This window comes from Pongo abelii, chromosome 19 (genome assembly GCF_028885655.2).
Source record: "Pongo abelii isolate AG06213 chromosome 19, NHGRI_mPonAbe1-v2.0_pri, whole genome shotgun sequence".
Taxonomy (NCBI): Eukaryota; Metazoa; Chordata; class Mammalia; order Primates; family Hominidae; genus Pongo; species Pongo abelii.
The window spans coordinates 92060540-92080054 of record NC_072004.2 but is presented as its reverse complement, the minus strand read 5'-3'; the positions used below and the strand labels follow the sequence as shown (position 1 = coordinate 92080054).

The following is a 19515-nucleotide window of genomic DNA, read 5'->3' as shown; positions in this document are numbered from 1 at the left end:
ACTTAAGTCCAGGAGTTTGAGACCAGCATGGGCAACATACTGAGGCCCATCTCTATTTCTTAAAAAAAGAATGCAATCTCTAGGTCAGTTGGATCTGGACCCCAAGCCAGTGGCTCACCGTGTGATCTTGAGCTGGCAGCTTGTTCTTGGAGGCCATTTCCTCCTCTGTAAAATGGAGATGATGACAGTACCCAGCCCCTAGAGTGGCTGTGAGGGTTCCATGAGTGACTGTGAAGACTCCCCAGTGCCCAGCTCAGAGTGAGCCCTCATACGTGCTAGTCATTGTTGTAATGGTCATGATTTCAGATGAGAAACAGGGAAGGTTGAGCTAAAGTGTTGAACATGTGTGTTGGATGCCTACCACAAACAAAGCCCTGTGCATGGTGGCCTCAAGGTGTCTTCATGATAATCCCACAAGGAAGATAACTGCTTTTTTCCATTTATATGGCGGCAGATGGGTTAAGTAACCTGACCAAGATGAGACTGCATATAATGTGGTTACATTTCTCATAAAGCTTGACTTTCAGATATTGGCTTCAGAGACAAAAAAGGAAGGTGAACGTGTTTGAACACAAGGAGTTTCCCTTCCTTTAAGCCACGCCAGCCTATAAGCCTTCATACCGCAGTGAAGGCGGTTCCTCCCTTCCCTGGCAGAGACTGATAAACTCAGCACTCACCAGAGTGGCTCATTGTTAAGACAAAGGGTGTGCACTTCCCGGCCAGGAAACCTGAGCGGTGAGACTCCCAGCTGCCTACATCAAGGCCCCAGGACATGCAGAACCTTCCTCTAGAACCCGACCCACCACCATGAGGTCCTGCCTGTGGAGATGCAGGCACCTGAGCCAAGGCGTCCAGTGGTCCTTGCTCCTGGCTGTCCTGGTCTTCTTTCTCTTCGCCTTGCCCTCCTTTATTAAGGAGCCTCAAACAAAACCTTCCAGGTAAGATTCTCGTCCTTTCCACTTATTTCATTCATTTGAGGAAACAGAAAAATGATAGCCCAGGGAGGACTGGGGAAGTCTGAGCCACCTGTGTGTCCACATGCAGGTGTCAGGGGTCAGGAATGTTCTCAAGAACCACGGGGAAGAAAGACTAATGGGAAGACTTGCAGGGAACAGAAAGGGTGGCAGTGGGGAACCAAGACGCCATAAGATGGACATGTCCAGATACCGTGGGACACGTACAGGAGTTTGAGAACTGATGGGTTAGGTCTGCAGAGTGCAGACAGAAGACATGACTGCTTTCCCCTCTGGGACTGTGAGTAATGGCAGCAGCACTGGGTTAGTTCTTACATGCCATTCTCTACGTCCTGAAGTGAAAGAGCCATCCTGTGTGTTCCACTTGTTTCAGACCCGGACTCACCCTAAGTTTGTCGGTAAAATGGAGAGCCTCCCTCTTAGGGAGGCAGTTTCAATTGTGGACACCAAGTTAATCCTTCAAAAATACCTTCTAGACCATTTTTCTTAGAAAATACACACATCTCCAGCAGTGAGAGGCCCTTTTTTTTTTTTTTTTTTTGAGACGGAGTCTCACTCTGCTGCCAGAGTGCTAGAGTGCTGGAGTGCAGTGGCATGATCTCGGCTCACTGCAACCTCCACCTCCCAGGTTCAAGCCTCAGCTTCCTGAGTAGCTGGGACTATAGGTGCATACCACCAGGCCTGGCTAAGTTTTTGTATTTTTAGTAGAGACAGGTTTTCACCATGTTGGCCAGGCTGGTCTTGAACTCCCGACCTCAAGTGATCTACCCACCTTGGCCTCCCAAAGCTCTGGGATGACAGGCGTGAGCCACTGCGCCCACCCAATAATTTCATTTCACTGTTCTTAAACGTTGAAAGTAATGCAGGTTCTCATAGAGTTAAAAAAAAATACAGAAAGCTGAAGAAGGAAGTGAGGGTCTCCCTGTTATATCTCCACCTCTATCCACTCTTCAAGGTGACCACTCTTGACACTTGAGGGTACACGGAATTCTATTATTATGTAGCTAACACTGCTATAGTATTTACTATGAGCTAGCCCCTATTCTAAGTGCTTGATAAATATTAACTCACTAATTCTCATTATTAGGAGGACACTGAGACACATAGAACTGAAGTGATTCTCCCAAGATCACCCTGCTAGTATGTGGAAGGGCCAAGATTCAAACCCAGGCATTTTGGTGCCATACCCTGTGCTCATTACCTTTATGCTATACAAGCCCGATAGATAGATGGTAGATAGATAGATAGGCAGATAGAGAGAGAGAGAGAGAGATAGATAGGCAGATAGATGGATAGATAGAGATATAGATATCTATATATAGTATGTAGATATATATACAATATATATGCTATATACTGATATACTATATGTCAATATGTAGCATCAGAGATACATGTATAGATATACTGTATATATAGAGAGATATAGATATATACACACATATATATCATATAGATTTACATATATATGCACGAGAGCTATATATATATCTGTCATATATATGTATATATACATATATATGTATCTCATGCTACATATTGTTCCACAGGTTGACCTTGTAAGTCACACTATATCATGGACATCTTTCCATGTCGGGACATACAGGTCTACTCCCTTCTTTCAACAGTTGCTTAGCATTCCACAGCGTAGGTACCGTTTACTTAACCAACCCCTATCAAGTTTCTCACATACCTTTGAGCACTTGCGTAGTGATTTCCGGGTAGATTTCTTGAAGTGGAATTGCCAAGACAATGGATATGTTTACATGAAATGTCAGTGGACACCATTGAATTGTTCTCTCAGAATGCTACACTGACAGGTGCAAGTTTACTTTACCTCCCAGGACCACACTGGCTTTCATTAGGGTTTTGAAGTCTTAATCATCTGATAGGTGAAAGTGTTTCTCTTTTTAATTTGCATTTCTCAGATTACTGATGTATTTGAGAATCTTAACTTTATTAGTCATTTGTACTTTTCTGTGAATGACCTGTTCATATCTTTTCTTCCTTTTTATTATTTATCTTTTTTGTATTTGTAGGAGCTTTTTGTGTATTAGGGATATTAACCTTTTTATCATATATGTTACAATACTTCTAAATGCAGTGGGATAATTTAGGAATCAGAGAGACCGAGGGGTTGAGGAGGATTTATTATCATTATTTAGGTGCACCGGCCCAGTCACATTAACATCCAAAAAAACTGAGCCCCGAACAAAGCGTCAGGTTACCTTTTAAGCATTTTGTGGGGCAGGGGGAGATCTGTGCAGGGGGAAGCATATTACAGAAGCAAGAAACAAAGACAGTTACTCAATTGAGACATGCATTACATCATTTCTTACTTTTCAAGGAAAAATATGTTTTACAACTTGAGTTTATCTGCCTAGTGACCTTGCAGCTGCACAGCTGGAGAGGCAAGGTCTTCACAATGCCTGGGAAAGGGAGAGATAAGGCTCACTGGCCACAGACAGAAAAACAGGCAGTTAATTTTTAAAGGATTCCACCTCTTTTTCTTTCTTAGGGGGAATTGGGTTTTTTTTTACATACATCTGAGTTTTTGCTTACACATTCTTTAATTTCTTTTAATTCCTGTTTCAAAATATCTTCTTCAGCCTGATATTTGTTTGGTTTTATTTCACTGTTTGTGATATCTTATGTCATACAGAAGTAATTGTTACATCAATAAAATTTGTCCATCTTTTCCTTTGTGGTCACTGGACTTTGTGAAATTTTTAGGAAGGTCATTCCCACCCCTAACATTATATACATTTTCTTTTACGCTTTCTAATATTTCTGTACTTTTGTTCTTTAAGCTTAATAAGAATCCATCAGAAATTTACTTTTGTGTATGATGTGAATATAGGTTTGTATTTGTTGGAACACTTGATTGCAACTGACAAAAACCCAAGACAAGCTAGCTTAGATAAGAAGACAGGGGAGGAGAGAAGCTCAGAGGGTTAGAGTCCTCATGGGGCGATGTTTTGGGGTGGGAATGGGCTGCCCGAGAGTCACTCATAGTGACCGGGCCTGGCCTTCCCAGCAGATGCCACATGCCCTGGAGTTAAGGGGCAAATGTTAAGTACAGCAGTGTCTGGTTCTGGTCTAGAGATTTCTGAAGGCAAGAAGTTGTTGGAACTGTCCACGATGTAATGTACCTGGGAAGAGACAGAACCACCCTGCCCCTCCCTCCCAGGTCTTCACAGCCCAGAAGGCAGTGGAAGTTCAGCACTTCCTGGTGGGAGGGCAGAGACCAGAGCCCTCAACTGCTCAGTTACCTGCTGGAGCAATAATGGGACACTCACTCCAGAACAGTGTTTGGGGACACTAAATGCCACAGGGGGCAGTGGGAGATGTGATCCTAGAAAGGACCCTCCTGTGGGGATTCTCAGTGTAAAGGAGAACCCTTCCCCAGAGAAACCACATTTACTAATGTGCAGAGACCACCAAGTCAGCAGGGGCCCCCAACATCAGACAGAAGCCGAATGAACCTCAGGGCAGGCAGGGACCCCCCAGCCCCACCCTCCAAGACAGGCGCTCACTTAAGTAACCATACCGGAGGAGTTACGACTTGAAAAAAGAGGGGGAGTTTTCTCGGTGCCTGTGATTTTTACTGCCCCCTCTCTCCAGCTTCCCCAATCTCCCCCTCATCTCATCCCCCCCGTCTCCCACCCCCACTCCCCACCTCCAGCAGCCAAAGTCTGAACTCTGGCCTGGCTGGCTTGGTGGAATAAAAGAGCTTAGAGCCAGCTAGAGCACCTTGTGTGTGTGTGTGTGTGTGTGTGTGTATCATGTAATTATATGAATTTGTGAGATTACATGAATTATGTAATTTCTTTTATTTATTTTTCGAGATGGAGTCTGGCTCTGTCGCCCAGGCTGGAGTGCAGTGGCGCGATCTTGGCTCATTACAACCTCACCTCCTAGGTTCAAGCCATTAGCCTGCCTCAGCCTCCAGAGTAGCTGGGACTACAGACGCACGCCACCACGCTCGGCTAATTATTGTATTTTTAGTGGAGACAGGGTTTCGCCATGTTGGCCAGGCTGGTCTTGAACTCCTGGCCTCCAGTGATCTACCTGCCTCAGCCTCCCAAAGTGTTGGGATTACAGGCATGGGCCACCGCACCTGGCCGGCATTGTCTTATTTGTCTGTGTTTCCTCAGTGCTATGAACAGGGCCTGGACCCAGTGGAGGTGCCTTATAAATGCTTGTTGATGAAAGAACGAATTTGTCACCTTAAAAAACAGGCCAGGCCGGGCGCAGTGGCTCAAGCCTGTAATCCCAGCACTTTGGGAGGCCGAGGCGGGCGGATCACGAGGTCAGGAGATCGAGACCACGGTGAAACCCCGTCTCTACTAAAAAAATACAAAAAATTAGCCGCGTGCGGTGGCAGGCCTGTAGTCCCAGCTACTCAGGAGGCTGAGGCAGGAGAATGGCGTGAACCCGGGAGGCGGAGCTTGCAGTGAGCCGAGACTGAGCCACTGCACTCCAGCCTGGGCCACAGAGCGAGACCCCGTCTCAAAAAAAAAAAAAAAAAAACAGGCCAAAATGTTTAAACTTTATGGCTCTCAAAAACTTTAGAGTAAGGGAGTTAACTTCAGTAAATTCATGCTTTATGCAGAGTACTCTGTCAATAGATTACAGGATGGATGATCGGGGGAACGTGGTTTTAGAGGGGATAGTTTAGAGGCCTTGCAATGGTTTAGGATAGTATTAATGAGACCGTGAGCGAGGACAGTGTGAATAGGAAGAAAGGATTGAGAAGAAGTCAGACCAGCTGGACTCGGCAACAAATAGGATGGTGGGAGGAGTGTAGCAGAAGAATTTCAAGACAATTCTATGAGGCCAGGCACAGTGGCTCATGCCTGAATCCCAGCACTTTGGGAGACTGAGGTGGGCAGATCACCTGAGATCAGGAGTTCGAGACCAGCCTGACCAACATGGTGAAACCCTGTCTCTCCTAAAAAAAAAAATACAAAAATTAGCCGGGCATGCTCCGGTGCCTGTAATTCCAGCTACTCAGCTACTTGGGAGGTTGAGGCAGGGAGAATTGTCTGAATCCGGGAGGCGGAGCTTGCTGTGCGCCGAGAGCACGCCACGGTACTCCAGCCTGGGCAGCAAGAGTGAAACTCCATCTCAAAAAAATAATAATAATCAATAAATAAAAATACAAAAGTTAGCCAGACGTGGTGGCAGTTGCCTGTAATCCCAGCTACTCGGGAGGCTGAGTATTACCGCTTTTATCACAGGAGAATCGCTTGAACTCGGAAGGCAGAGGTTGCAGTGAGCTAAGATTGCTCCACTGCACTCCAGCCTGGGTGACACAGCAAGACTCTGTCTCAAAAAAAATAAAAAAGACAATTCTATGATTTCAAACCCATCGGGCCATCTTTCATATCATCTTAAGACACACCCATGTGCATCATTTGTTCACTGATGTGTAGATGTCATCTAAGACTATGTCTCTGCTTGGCTTCCATAGCCTGGTATAAATATGTTTTGGAAGATCTATGCTTGTTTTAACTTTAGAGATAGTAATTAAGAGTGAGCTGTGTAGCATGGCCCCTGCACAAAGATGACATGCAAATTCGTAAAGCGTTCCATTAAAAAAAAAAAAAAAGAGTGAGCTATAAAAACAGATCTGTGGGTTCTGTTTGTCATTTTCTTGTCACTTTATTTTCTCCAGCCTGGCCAGCATGGCAAAATTCCATCTCTACTAAAAATATGAAAATTAGCTGGGCACAGTGGCACGTGCATGTAATCCCAGCTACTCAGGGGGTTGAGGCACGAGAATCGCTTGAACCTGGGCACTGGCTTCCAGTGAGCCGAGATCATGCCACTGCATTCTAGCCTGGATGACACAGTGAGACTCTGTGTCCAAAAAGAAAAGAAAAGAACTTTATTTTCTGTCACCTCCTGATTTCTGATTCTGAACTCCCATCCACCAAGCTTCAGGAAAACTTAATCTCAGCTCTTCTCGCTCCTCTGCAGGATGGTATCAAGGGCTCCAGGACATCTGAAGCAGTGGCAAGGCACGGGAGTGGGTCGCTGACTCAGCTATTGAGTCGCTGCTGAAACAGCCATTGTTCCTGCCCTTTGGCTCTTTCAGGTCCACCTGGCTTATGTGTGAGAGACTTTTCTTTAATTTTTTTGAAACGGAGTCTCGCTCTGCCATCCAGGCTGGAGTGCAGTGGCGTGATCTTGGCTCAGTGTGAGACTTTTCTGACACTGTCTGTGGTCCTCTCTTCCTAGGCTCAGGATTCTTTTTTTTTTTCAGGGGTCTTGTTAGACCCTTGGAACACTGCCAGGAAGCAGGGTCCTCTGACCTTGGAACTCACAGATGCCTCCTTCTCTCATTTCCGCCACCCACCAGAGTAAATCTTTCCAGGGGAAGGACAATGGTAGTAAGAAGTAGTAAAGTCCTTCCTCCTCATAACTTCTCCAAGATTGATCTGTTTCACTACATCTTGAACATGAAACCAAATCTTCACTGCTGGGGGTGTGGGGGTGGGGTGGAGAGGGAAACAATTAAATAACATTTCAAAATAGTATATAATTATGTTCAAAAGCATGACAGGCGTAGAAAAGGGATCCGGCTGTTCATGCCCTGAGGTACTAACAGTAGATTCTTTGAAGGGACTGGGATAGTAGGAGGTTGCTATCCTTTCATGTTTGAAGGCAGTTTCTGCTTTTTCCGTAACAAGCACACATTGCTTTTATAAAAATAAAAATAATTCCTAAAAGTTCACTTCTGAAGACTCAGAAGAAAAAGACTCAGCTTAGGTAACCACTACATACCAAAGTATCCCCCCAAGCAGAACTGCCTCCCTAGGCTGTCACCACTGCCTCGCATACGTATGACTAATATCATCATACTGATGACACTTTAAGGCAGCTGCTTATACTCATGTCTGTTTCTCTTCTAGACTGTGAGCCTCTTAAAACCAGTGACCATTGCTTTTTTTATCTTTAATCTCTAGCAGATACCTCTGAATGCCTGTCATGTCATGGCTGCTCAATGAATACTGCAGAATAAACATTGCATTGTGTTTTCAAATTCTCGTAGAACTTTCCATAACATGTCTCATTTAGTTGGTTTGTTGTTGTTGTTGTTGTTGTTTTGAGACAGAGTCTCTCTTTGCTGCCCAGACTGGAGTGCAGTGATGCGATCTCTGCTCACTGCAACCTCCACCTCCCAGGCTCAAGCAATTCTCCTGCCTCAGCCTCTCGAGTAGCCGGGATTACAGGCGTGCACCACCACACCCGGCTGTTTGTATTTTTAGTAGAGACAGGGTTTTACCATGTTGGCCAGGCTGGTCTCAAATTCCTGACCTCAAGTGATCTGCCTGCTTCAGCCTCCCAAAGTGCTGGGATTACAGGCATAGGACATCTAACTTTCAAACCAGCTGACTGGCATTCTGGCCCACAGTGAATTCAGCTAGGCAAAGGGCATCTCTGAGAATGCTGGGGAACTATCTGTTCAGGGGGAGCTCTGGAAGCTGGATCCAGCCACTGAAGTATGATGAGCAGCAACTGACTCATTTTCCTTCTGTTTTGTCTCGAGTCCCAGAACATAACATCCCCACTAGAATCTCCCCACTAAGATTGAAGTGGCTGAAAACCACCACACAGGCTTTGATTTGAGAAAAGAACACTCAGAATAACAAGAGAATATGGATTTCTGCCATTTTTTTCCAGCATACAAAGAGAATTTAAGGCAATCGTACAGCTTTTAGTCATGGAAGCAGCGTATAGACACATCTAAAGTCAAAGTGAAGTCGTAAAAATAAAGCATTCATTCGCTTTTAGAAAACTTTCAGGATTTTCCAAGGAAAATAAACTTTGGAGTTTGTTTTTTGTTTTTGTTTTTTTGAGACAGAGTCTTGCTGTATCACTCAGGCCGGAGTGCAGTGGTACGATCTCAGCTCACTGCAACCTCTGCCTCCCAAGTTCAAGCGATTCTCCTGCCCCAGCCTCCCAAGTAGCTGGGATTACAGGCATGCACCATCATGCCCAGCTAATTTTTGTATTTTTAGTAAGGACAGGGTTTCACCATGTTGGCCAGGCTGGTCTTGAACTCCTGACCTCAGTGATCCGCCCCCCTTGGCCTCCCAAAGTGCTAGGATTACAGGCGTGAGGCACCACATCCAGCCAACTTTGGAGTTGGAAAAGAAAAGCAGAATGGCTGGTTTCTATTTCACATAAGACAGGAGACCCTGAAGCACTGATCAAACACCAAAAGGGGGCTGGAATAGCCCCCGTGGACACCAAGGGGGTCTTGGAAACTCTAGGCCCAGCAAACAACGTGGGGCACAGGAGGCAGGAGCAGTTCAAGGTAGAGAGCTCCACAGCAGGGAGTGGAGAGGCACACGGGGAGAGCAAAGGGTTGGTTTGTCCTCCTTTCAAGGAGAAGCAGCATCAAAGCTGTGGGAACCAAACATGAAACCTGGAAGAGGAAAGCTCGCCCAGCCAGGGGGCCTGAGATAAAATGAGGGCAAAGTTGATGGTGGGGACTGAGAGAGAGCCTAGAACTTAGGGATGTGAGTAGAGGCAAATCTGTGTGACCAGCCATTCTCCACATACCAGGCGCAACTCACCTGCAGCCACTTCCGCTCTCCGCGCCATAGAAGGCGGGAGCCCAGGTGCAAAATTATTTAGAGAATCAAAGGAGTCTTTTCAGCTCTTTTCTTATCGCTCCTCCATAAAATAATCTTCTACTCCTACTAGTTTTATTAGTGAGTGACCTTTGATTGCGGTATTTTTTCAAAATTCCGTTTCAGCCTCTTCAATATCCTAGTCAACTTCAACATTCCTGTGTTATCTCTCATACTGTATTCTTGGAAAATATCGCTCTCTGGCCAATAGGTGTTTCATGGCTGCAGGCATAAACGAACTTTGAACCTTTTGCCATTTCTTCACTTCCAGGTTCCCCTTGGTGATTTGCACTTAAGAATATAGAAGGTAGCTGGGCCTGGCGGCGCATGCACCTGTAGTCCCAGCTACTCAGGAGGCCAAGGCAGGAGACTCATTTGAGCCCGGGAGGTCGAGGCTGCACTGAACTGTGAACATGCCACCAACCTAGACAACAGAGACTCAGTCTCAAAAAAAAGAAAAAATATATATACAGAGAGGGAGGAGGTTGCCAGATAACTATTTTCCTGTTTCTTTTATTGTGCAATTCTTATTCATGATAAATTGATTGACTGATTTTTATTATTATTATTATTATTATTTGAGATGGAGTTTTGCTCTTGTTGCCCAGGCTGGAGTGCAATGGCACGATCTCGGCTCACTACAACCTCCACCTCCCAGGTTCAAGCAATTCTCCTGCCTCAGCCTCCCGAGTAGCTGGGATTACAGGCATGTACCACCATGCCCGGTTAATTTTGTATTTTTAGTAGAGACGGGGTTTCTCCATGCTGGTCAGGCTGGTCTCGAACTCCTGACCTCAGGTGATCCACCCACCTCGGCCTCCTAAACTGCTGGCTCTACAGACATGAGCCACCACGCCTGGCCATTATTATTATTTTTTAATTGAGACGGAGTCTTGCTCTGTCACCCAGGCTGGAGTGCAGTAGCGCTGTCTCAGCTCACTGCAACCTCTGCCCCCAGGTTCAAGCAACTCTCGTGCCTCAGCCTCCCGAATAGCTGGGCTTACAGGTGCGTGCCACCACGCCCAGCTAATTTTTTTTGTATTTTTAGTAGAGACGGGGTTTTGCCATGCTGGTCAGGCTGGTCTCGAACTCCCGACCTCAGGTGATCTGCCCGCCTTGGCCTCCCAAAATGCTGGCTCTACAGACATGAGCCACCTCACCCAGCCAATAAATTCATTTATTAAAGTGCAACATTTTATATTTTTACTTCCCTAGTAGATCAGAATTATGCAGTTAAGTTGCTTTTTGTTTTGGTATGATCCATGATTAATTTGCCTTTGCCTCTGGGCTAGCAGTCATTGATAGAAGAAAGCCTTCCCACACCCCAGCCCAGCTCACAGGGTCAGGACCACACAGGGCCGAACGCGTTGAATATGGGGCACTCAGCATATGGATACAATTTGAGCATTTAGTAAATACCGTGCATGAGAATAAGGAAATGCCTATCTCAACACCCACAGCCCTAGCAATCATAGGTATATTTAATTATAGGGAATTAAATGAAACTTAATTACATAATTTTGTCACTACCTGGGTTATTGCTGTGACTTCCTGCAAAACCTAAACGAGTCATCAATCAATTGTAGATTTGTGGTTGAATAGGCCTTCCAGGAGTCACTGCGCCATTCCTGCTGCTAGACAGGGTTCCAGGGAGGAGTGCCTTACCTCTTCAGGATCCGTGTGGCCACTAAGGAGACGGCCAGCTGTCCATGCTATGTGGCCTGAGATGTGTGATGTCAAAAACCACCCCTGCCTCATCATATCTCCCCACCACAGCCAAGTTAAAGTGCCTGCCAGCCAGGCAGCTACATCCATGAAAATGTTCAAGATAGAGAAAATGTCATTCAGCAGAATTCCTCTCTGCAGAGTGCTGCCAGAGTTCAGGAGGGAAGTTTCCATAGGCTTCTTGAGGCTGGGGGTTGGGAAGTGGAGGTCAGGGTGAATCCACCAAGAGGCTTTGCTGGATAACAAGAGCTGTTTGTTAAACCGGATGAAGAGCTTGGTTTTTGCTGAATGGCCCACGCGAGCTTAGAGCTTACACGGAGCAGTCAGACCAAGGGGAGTGGTGAGCCTCACACCCACCCGCACAGCACTCAGACCTTCTACTAGGCAAATGTGGAATGAACTGATCAAGAATGTGTTCTTCACTCACTCAGGTTTTTCACTCTGTGTTGAGTGGCATTCTTTCAGAATGGATACTTTGGGGGTGTCTTCCCAGTTCATGAACCAATAACCCCCTCTTCCTCTTGAAAGTGTCCTCCTCCCATGCACAGAGTGGGCCCCAGAATATCATGTAGTATGTGACCGAGACCCCTGGAAAGGGATGGAGATAGGACCCAAGGGGGCCACAGTCTTCTCCTGCTAGAGTGAAAAATTGGGAGCAAAGAGAGTCCACAGACCCCAGCACAGGTGTTACAGGTTGGCCATCTTCCACCAGCCTGTGGGTTGGAGAGCAGAGGAGGCCTGTCTGCGGAGAAAGAAAGAAAGAGTAGAAGAAAGCTGATTCAGAGGGAGAGGTGAGATAGAGACAAAGCCTTAGAGAGAGATTCCTGGTTCCAAGTCCTCCCAGAGGCTCAACTACTTCCTGCTCTTGGGTTCCTTGAAATGCTTTCTATTCTTATAATAAATTTTTCTTTTTCTTTTTCTTAGTTGAAAATGAAAAATACAGAAAGAATTAGGGTTTGAAGCCCATTAGCCTTTTCAGGATGTTCCATATTTCAGTCCAACCCTGTCCTAAGGCCCATCTCTCCTTTCTGGTCAGAAATAGCTCTCATCCAAGCTACTTCTTTGAGTCATATAACAAAGGCAGAGGCATTTTGCATGCAAGTCCAGTTAAAAATGTGTGTGTTGAGGCCAGACGCGGTGGCTCACGCCTGTAATACCAACATTCTGGGAGGCCAAGGCCGGAGGATCACTTGAGGTGAGGAATTTGAGACCAGCCTGGGTAACAGAGTGAGACCCAGTCTCTAAACACACACAAGTGCATGCGCGCACACACACACACACACACACACACACAGACACAGATTAGCTGGGCATGGTGGGGCATGGTGGTGCATGCCTGTAGTCCCAGCTACTTGAGAGGCTGAGGCCAGAGGATCACTTGAGCCCAGGAGTTTGAGGCTGTAGTGAGCTATGATTGTGCCACTGCACTCCAACCTGGGCGACAGAGCAAGACCCTGTCTTTTAAAGAAAAAAAGAAAAAAAAGGTGGGGCGCGGTGGCTCACGCCTGTAAAATCCCAGCACTTTGGGAGGCCAAGGTGGGCAGATCACGAGATCAGGAGATCAAGACCATTCTGGCCAACATAGTGAAACCCCATCTCTACTAAAAATACAAAAAAAAAAAAAAAATAGCCAGGCGTGGTGGCATGCGCTGTAATCCCAGCTGCTCGGAAGGCTGAGGCAGGGGAACTGCTTGAACCCGGGAGGTGGAAGGTGCAGTGAGCCGAGATCGCGCCACTGCACTCCAGCTTGGGCGACAGAGCCAGACTCTGTCTCAAAAAAAAAAAACAAGGTGTTTCAAGGAGGAAGGATCCCTGGGAGGTAAGGAGGAAGAACTGTCAGCTGTCAGCCCTTTCCTAACACCCTTGGGAAATTTAGGCTTCAGTTTCAAGGTGAGAATAGAGAGTGCCCCCGCTGGAAACCCTGAATAAATGTGTTGCTTTGAGGCTGAGAAAGACCGGAAATACCACCCAGGGTCAGCTGCAGCTCAGGCTGGGAGGCCCTAGTGGAGGAACAGCTCATGTAGGTAACCAGTCTGCTTCCCATATTGCCTTGGCCGGCCCTGCCTTTCTCCAGTGATCAAAGATCTTTGTTTCCTGCCTTGAATAACAATAATCGTGTATTACATAGGTCCAAGGTCTGTGTCTTATTCAAATTTGTATTCCCGGTGCCTGCACAGCACACTGCACAGAATAGACATTTAGTAAACGTTTGTTGGATGAGATGCTCTCCTGTATGTCCTATGTACATATCTCAAATTCTATTCCGCTTTTGTTTGAATCTATTTTCTGGCCAGGCGCGGTGGCTCACGCCTATCATCCCAACACTTTGGGAGGCCGAGGCAGGTGGATCACTGGGCAGGTCAGGAGTTCAAGACCAGTCTGGCCAGCATGGTGAAACCCCCATCTCTACTAAAAATACAAAAATTAGCCAGGCATGGTGGCGGGCGCCTGTAATCTCAGCTACTCAGAGGGCTGGGGCAGGAGAATGGTTTGAACCCAGGAGATGGAGGTTGCAGTGAGCTGAGATCGTACCACTGCACTCCAGCCTGGGTGACAGAGCAAGACTCTGATTCAAAAAAAAAAAAAAAGCGAAAAACAAAAAACTACTTACACTTCTGCTTCTGACCTGTTTCCACAATCTTCAGCCTTCATCACAGGTTATCTCTGTCCCTAGGCATCAACGCACAGAGAACATTAAAGAAAGGTCTCCACAGTCGCTGGCAAAGCCTAAGTTCCAGGCACCCACAAGAGCAAGGAGGACAACCATCTATGCAGAGCCAGCGCCAGAGAACAATGCCCTCAACATACAAACCCAGCCCGAGGCCCACACCGCCGGAGACAGAGGAAAGGAGGCCAACCAGGCACCGCCGGAGGAACAGGACAAAGCGCCCGACACAGCACAGAGGGCAGCATGGAAGAGCCCAGAAAAAGAGAAAATCACGGTGAACACACTATCACCCAGAGGGCAAGACGCAGGGATAGCCTCTGGCAGGACAGAGGCACAATCATGGAAGAGCCAGGACACAAAGACGACCCAAGGAAATGGGGGCCAGACCAGGAAGCTGACGGCCTCTAGGACAGTGTCGGTGAAGCACCAGGGCAAAGCGGCGACCACAGCCAAGATGCTCATTCCCAAAAGTCAGCACACAATGCTGGCTCCCACAGGAGCAGTGTCAACAAGGATGAGACAGAAAGGAGTGACCACAGCAGTCATCCCACCCAAGGAGAAGAAACCTCAGGCCACCCCACCCCCTGCCCCTTTCCAGAGCCCCACGATGCAGAGAAACCAAAGACTGAAGGCCGCCAACTTCAAGTCTGAGCCTCGGTGGGATTTTGAGGAAAAATACAGCTTCGAAATAGGGGGCCTTCAGACGGTGAGTTTTTGCCACCACGCCTTCCCTCTGACTCCAGCTCTGAAGCCCCTCCTGAGAGGAAGCCCAGCCCACCCTCTCCTCACCTCCTGGGCTCTGCTTCTAGACTTTGTCTTGTCCTGCCCCAAGTTCATTATGAGGCAGAGCTCAGCCCTACAAGACTCTGCCCCACTTGTCTTTCCAATGACGGCCTCAATGGGGGAGGAGGAGCAGGCAGGCCCCGGACCCCTGGTGTGAACAGCGTAAGAGGGGTGAGTGAGATGGGGCCTGCCCTGGAGCTCCTGAGGCCTGGAGGTCATCCATCTGGGGTGACAGAGGGTGATCTACTCTGGGGCTTGGCCCCTGAATCCCCATCCTCTTGTGGGGGCTGCAGGGGAGGGACTCACAGACAAGGACACCCCAACCTCATGCCCAGCTCTGTCCTCCAGGAATGCCTTGTCTTCCCTGCAAAGTCAATTCCACAGCCTTCACTCTCTCCTAACCCTAAGGAAACAGTCTGACTGAACCACACCCACCCACACGGTCCTTCTCACCTGTCCTTGCAGAGGGGCAGTATCCAAAATGTGTATGTTGCTGGGTATAGTGGCACATGCCTGTAGTCCCAGCTACTCAGGAGGCTGAGGCGGGAGGATCACTTGAGGTTAAAGTGAGCTATGATGGCACCACTGCACTCCAGCCTGGGCAACAGAGTGAGACCCTGTCGGAAGGAAGGAAGGAAGGAAGGAGGGAAGGAGGGAAGGAGAGAAGCAGGGAAGGAGGGAGGGAGGGAGGGAGAAGGCCCACAAAATGCGCACATTTACACACATATGACTGGAAGCATGGCCCTGACAGCACACTGGACACATGCCACATTCCCAGGATGTGGCCCCTCTCACACTTACAAAGGTGCATTTGCATTTTTTTTTCTTTTTGAGACGGGGTCTCGCTCTGTCGCCCAGGCTGGAGTGCAGTGGCGCAATCTCGGCTCACTGCAAGCTCTAGCCTCCCGGGTTCATGCCATTCTCCTGCCTCAGCCTCCCGAGTAGCTGGGACTACAGGGGCCCGCCACCACGCCCAGCTAATTTTTTGTATTTTTAGTAGAGACGGGGCTTCACCATGTTAGCCAGGATGGTCTTGATCTCCTGACCTCGTGATCTGCCCACCCCAGCCTCCCAAAGCGCTGGGATTACAGGCGTGAGCCACCACACCCGGCCTAGGTGCATTTGCCTTGACGGCCGAGAACACCCATTTCCCGGAACCCTCAGGACCACAATGAGCCCAGACAATGGGGAGGGGAGGGTGAGCAGACCCTGAGAACAGGATGGAAAGGGTAGCAGAGGCCGCGCCTTCCAAACTGCGAGCCCCAGCCCTTGCTGCAGTGGTGCAGCCCCCGGCCGATGGCCTTTCTGGGTCTCTCCTTCCTGACTTCGTCCTCCTGTATATAGACTTGCCCTGACTCTGTGAAGATCAAAGCCTCCAAGTCGCTGTGGCTCCAGAAACTCTTTCTGCCCAACCTCACTCTGTTCCTGGACTCCAGACACTTCAACCAGAGCGAGTGGGACCGCCTGGAACACTTTGCACCACCCTTTGGCTTCATGGAGCTCAACTACTCCTGTGAGTCCTTAACCCAGGGGAAGGTGTGGGTGCGCAGTAGGCCGGGGCAGAGGGCAGCTGGCTTTCTGGTCTGCCTCTTCCCTGGGGTTTGCCAGACCTGGCAGGAACGATGGGTCGGACTCCTGTCCCTCCCAGGGCTCTGAATGGAGCACCCCCACTCTTGTTCCAGTGGTGCAGAAGGTCGTGACACGCTTCCCTCCAGTGCCCCAGCAGCAGCTGCTCCTGGCCAGCCTCCCCGCTGGGAGCCTCCGGTGCATCACCTGTGCTGTGGTGGGCAACGGGGGCATCCTGAACAACTCCCACATGGGCAAGGAGATAGACAGTCATGACTACGTGTTCCGGTAAGCTGTCCCCACCCAAGCTCCCCTCTCCAGCCCCTCTCCTGCCCCCTCCAGCCCCTCTCCTGCCCCCTCCAGCCCCTTCTGCAGACATGGACTCTTCTGAGAGACCCATAGGACGTTCCATGCCTGCATCTGGAAGGTGGAATTCCTGGGCTCTCCAGAGAATTTCAGCACATAACTGCTGCCTCCCCCATTTCTCCTTCCTTTCCCCATCCACCTACACAAATCTCCCTCCTCTGCTCACCTGTCCTGTCTGATTGTGTCTTTCTGCACAGATTGAGCGGAGCTCTCATTAAAGGCTACGAACAGGATGTGGGGACTCGGACATCCTTCTACGGCTTTACCGCCTTCTCTCTGACCCAGTCACTCCTTATTTTGGGCAATCGGGGTTTCAAGAATGTGCCTCTCGGGAAGGTGAGCAAAGAGGAAGGAGCCTGGCCACACCCAGACTCTGGATGAGGGAGCACAAGAGGTGGGAAGGGAGAGGAGAAGCTTTCATCCGGATGGAGTCTGTGGTTGGTACAGGCTCCCCTCCTATAAGGGCAGGAGTGGGGAGGACCGTCAGACCAGTCCAGAGGAGAGCAATTGGGCATTTGGAGTCAGAGCTGGGCCACCCCAGCTGGTGGTCCTGAAGGCAGTACTTTTGGACCACTCCCTGTCCTTGGTCCTCAGGACGTCCGCTACTTGCACTTCCTGGAAGGCACCCGGGACTATGAGTGGCTGGAAGCACTGCTTATGAATCAGATGGTGATGTCAAAAAACCTTTTCTGGTTCAGGTACTCACTGTCCTCCTGCCATCCCCTTATCCTAGGCTGAGCCATGTCGTGAGTGGCTCTAAAGGGTTGGACAGGTGGGGACAGCCTTAGCTATCACCTGGAGATGGGATACCAGTCATGCTCATGACCCTGACTTGGCCCACCCCAGGCCAGGTAAGGGAGCTGAGTCCGAATGACCCCTTCCTAACCACAGGCACAGACCCCAGGAAGCTTTCCGGGAAGCCCTGCACATGGACAGGTACCTGTTGCTGCACCCAGACTTTCTCCGATACATGAAGAACAGGTTAGAGCAGAAAGCATGTGACACGTAGCCCAGGTCCCTGTTATCCTTGCAGCCTCCTGACAGTTGGGGGTTTGGGGCATTTCACAGGTTTCTGAGGTCTAAGACCCTGGATGGTGCCCACTGGAGGATATACCGCCCCACCACTGGGGCCCTCCTGCTGCTCACTGCCCTTCAGCTCTGTGACCAGGTAAGGCTCCCCTGAAGCTGCAAAAATACCTAGAGAAACAGCTCCTGGGCTATTCCTGGGCCTGTTCAGCATAGGAAAATGCATGGGCTGGGTGCACACGTCTGGTGGGTACATGCAGTTATGTGTGCATATCCAAGGACCTGTACCCAGACCCCTAGGGATGGAGCCAGGGAAAAGAACCCCCGCCCCTCAACACAGAATTAGCCATGAGAAGAAGCCTGGGCAACAGCAACTACAGGCTGTGTTTCTCCTCCAACTGTGATGTAGGTGAGTGCTTATGGCTTCATCACTGAGGGCCATGAGCGCTTTTCTGATCACTACTATGATACGTCATGGAAGCGGCTGATCTTTTACATAAACCATGACTTCAAGCTGGAGAGAGAAGTCTGGAAGCGGCTACACGATGAAGGGATAATCCGGCTGTACCAGCGTCCTGGTCCCGGAACTGCCAAAGCCAAGAACTGACCGGGACCTGGGCTGCCATGGTCTCCTTGCCTGCTCCAAGGCACAGGATACAGTGGGAATCTTGAGACTCTTTGGCCGTTTCCCAGGGCTCGGACCTAGCTCCAAGCCCTTCAGGAGTTCCGAGGGAACACTTGAACCGTGGACAAGACTCTCTCAAGATGGCAATGGCTAATTGAGGTTCTGAAGTTCTTCAGTACATTGCTGTAGGTCCTGAGGCCAGGGATTTTTAACTAAATGGGGTGATGGGTGGCCAATACCACAATTCCTGCTGAAAAACACTCTTCCAGTCCAAAAGCTTCTTGATACAGAAAAAAGAGCTTGGATTTACAGAAACATATAGATCTGGTTTGAATTCCAGATCGAGTTTACAGTTGTGAAATCTTGAAGGTATTACTTAACTTCACTACAGATTGTCTAGAAGATCTTTCTAGGGGTTATCTGATTCTAGAAGGGTCTATACTTGTCCTTGTCTTTAAGCTATTTAACAGCTCTACGTGTTGTACAAAACTGATAATAATACAAATGATTGTTGTCCATGGAAAGGCAAATAAATTTTGTACAGTGAAGATGCAACTAGTTGTTACTCCGTGGATAGGGACCAGTTTTGCACGTGGTCCCTTTCATTCTTCTATTCTCCCCATTAACCTGCTTTCTCAAACCCCCATGACGAGAATTGAGCTAAGCCAAAGACATTTCAGTTCACCTTACCCTTTGAGCTCTGTCTGCAGGATTTGGACTCTGGAGCCTGGAACAACCCTAACAATTCTAAATAGAATAAAGTGGCCGGGCACGGTGGCCTGTAATCCCAGCACCTTGGGAGGCCAAGGCAGGCAGATCACTTGAGGACAGGAGATCTAGACCAGTCTGGCCAACATGGTGAAACCCCGTCTCTACTAAAAATACAAAAGTAAGCCGGGCGTGGTGGCGGGCGCCTGTAATCCCAGCTACTTGGGAGGCTGAGACTGGAGAATCACTTGAACCTGGGAGGCGGAGTTGCAGTGAGCCAAGATTACACCACTGCACTCCAGCCTGGGCGACAGAGCAAGACTCCGTCTCAAAAAATAACAAAAATAAAAATAATAAATAAATAAACAAATAATAAATAAATAGAATAAAGGACCCTTGGTAGGAGAGTGGAAGGGAGAGAGGGGA

The 19515-nt window shown here is 48.5% G+C and overlaps 1 protein-coding gene across 2 annotated transcripts; it reads left to right on the top strand.

The window, feature by feature from the left end:
• Nucleotides 1-688: 688 nt before the first annotated feature.
• On the top strand, nt 689-18929 carry ST6GALNAC1 (ST6 N-acetylgalactosaminide alpha-2,6-sialyltransferase 1). 2 transcript variants are annotated; one of them, XM_003778906.4, is made up of 9 exons: nt 689-938; nt 14022-14721; nt 16143-16311; nt 16481-16652; nt 16928-17066; nt 17325-17428; nt 17622-17711; nt 17799-17898; nt 18166-18929. In XM_003778906.4, exons 1-9 carry the CDS (start codon nt 808-810, stop codon nt 18361-18363), a joined length of 1803 nt encoding a protein of 600 aa, XP_003778954.2. In that variant the 5' UTR covers nt 689-807; the 3' UTR covers nt 18364-18929. The 2 variants fall into 2 exon arrangements, with proteins under 2 accessions (XP_003778954.2, XP_024090735.1); XM_024234967.2 differs by having other exon boundaries at nt 808-938; nt 14106-14721; nt 18166-18363.
• Nucleotides 18930-19515: the final 586 nt, after the last annotated feature.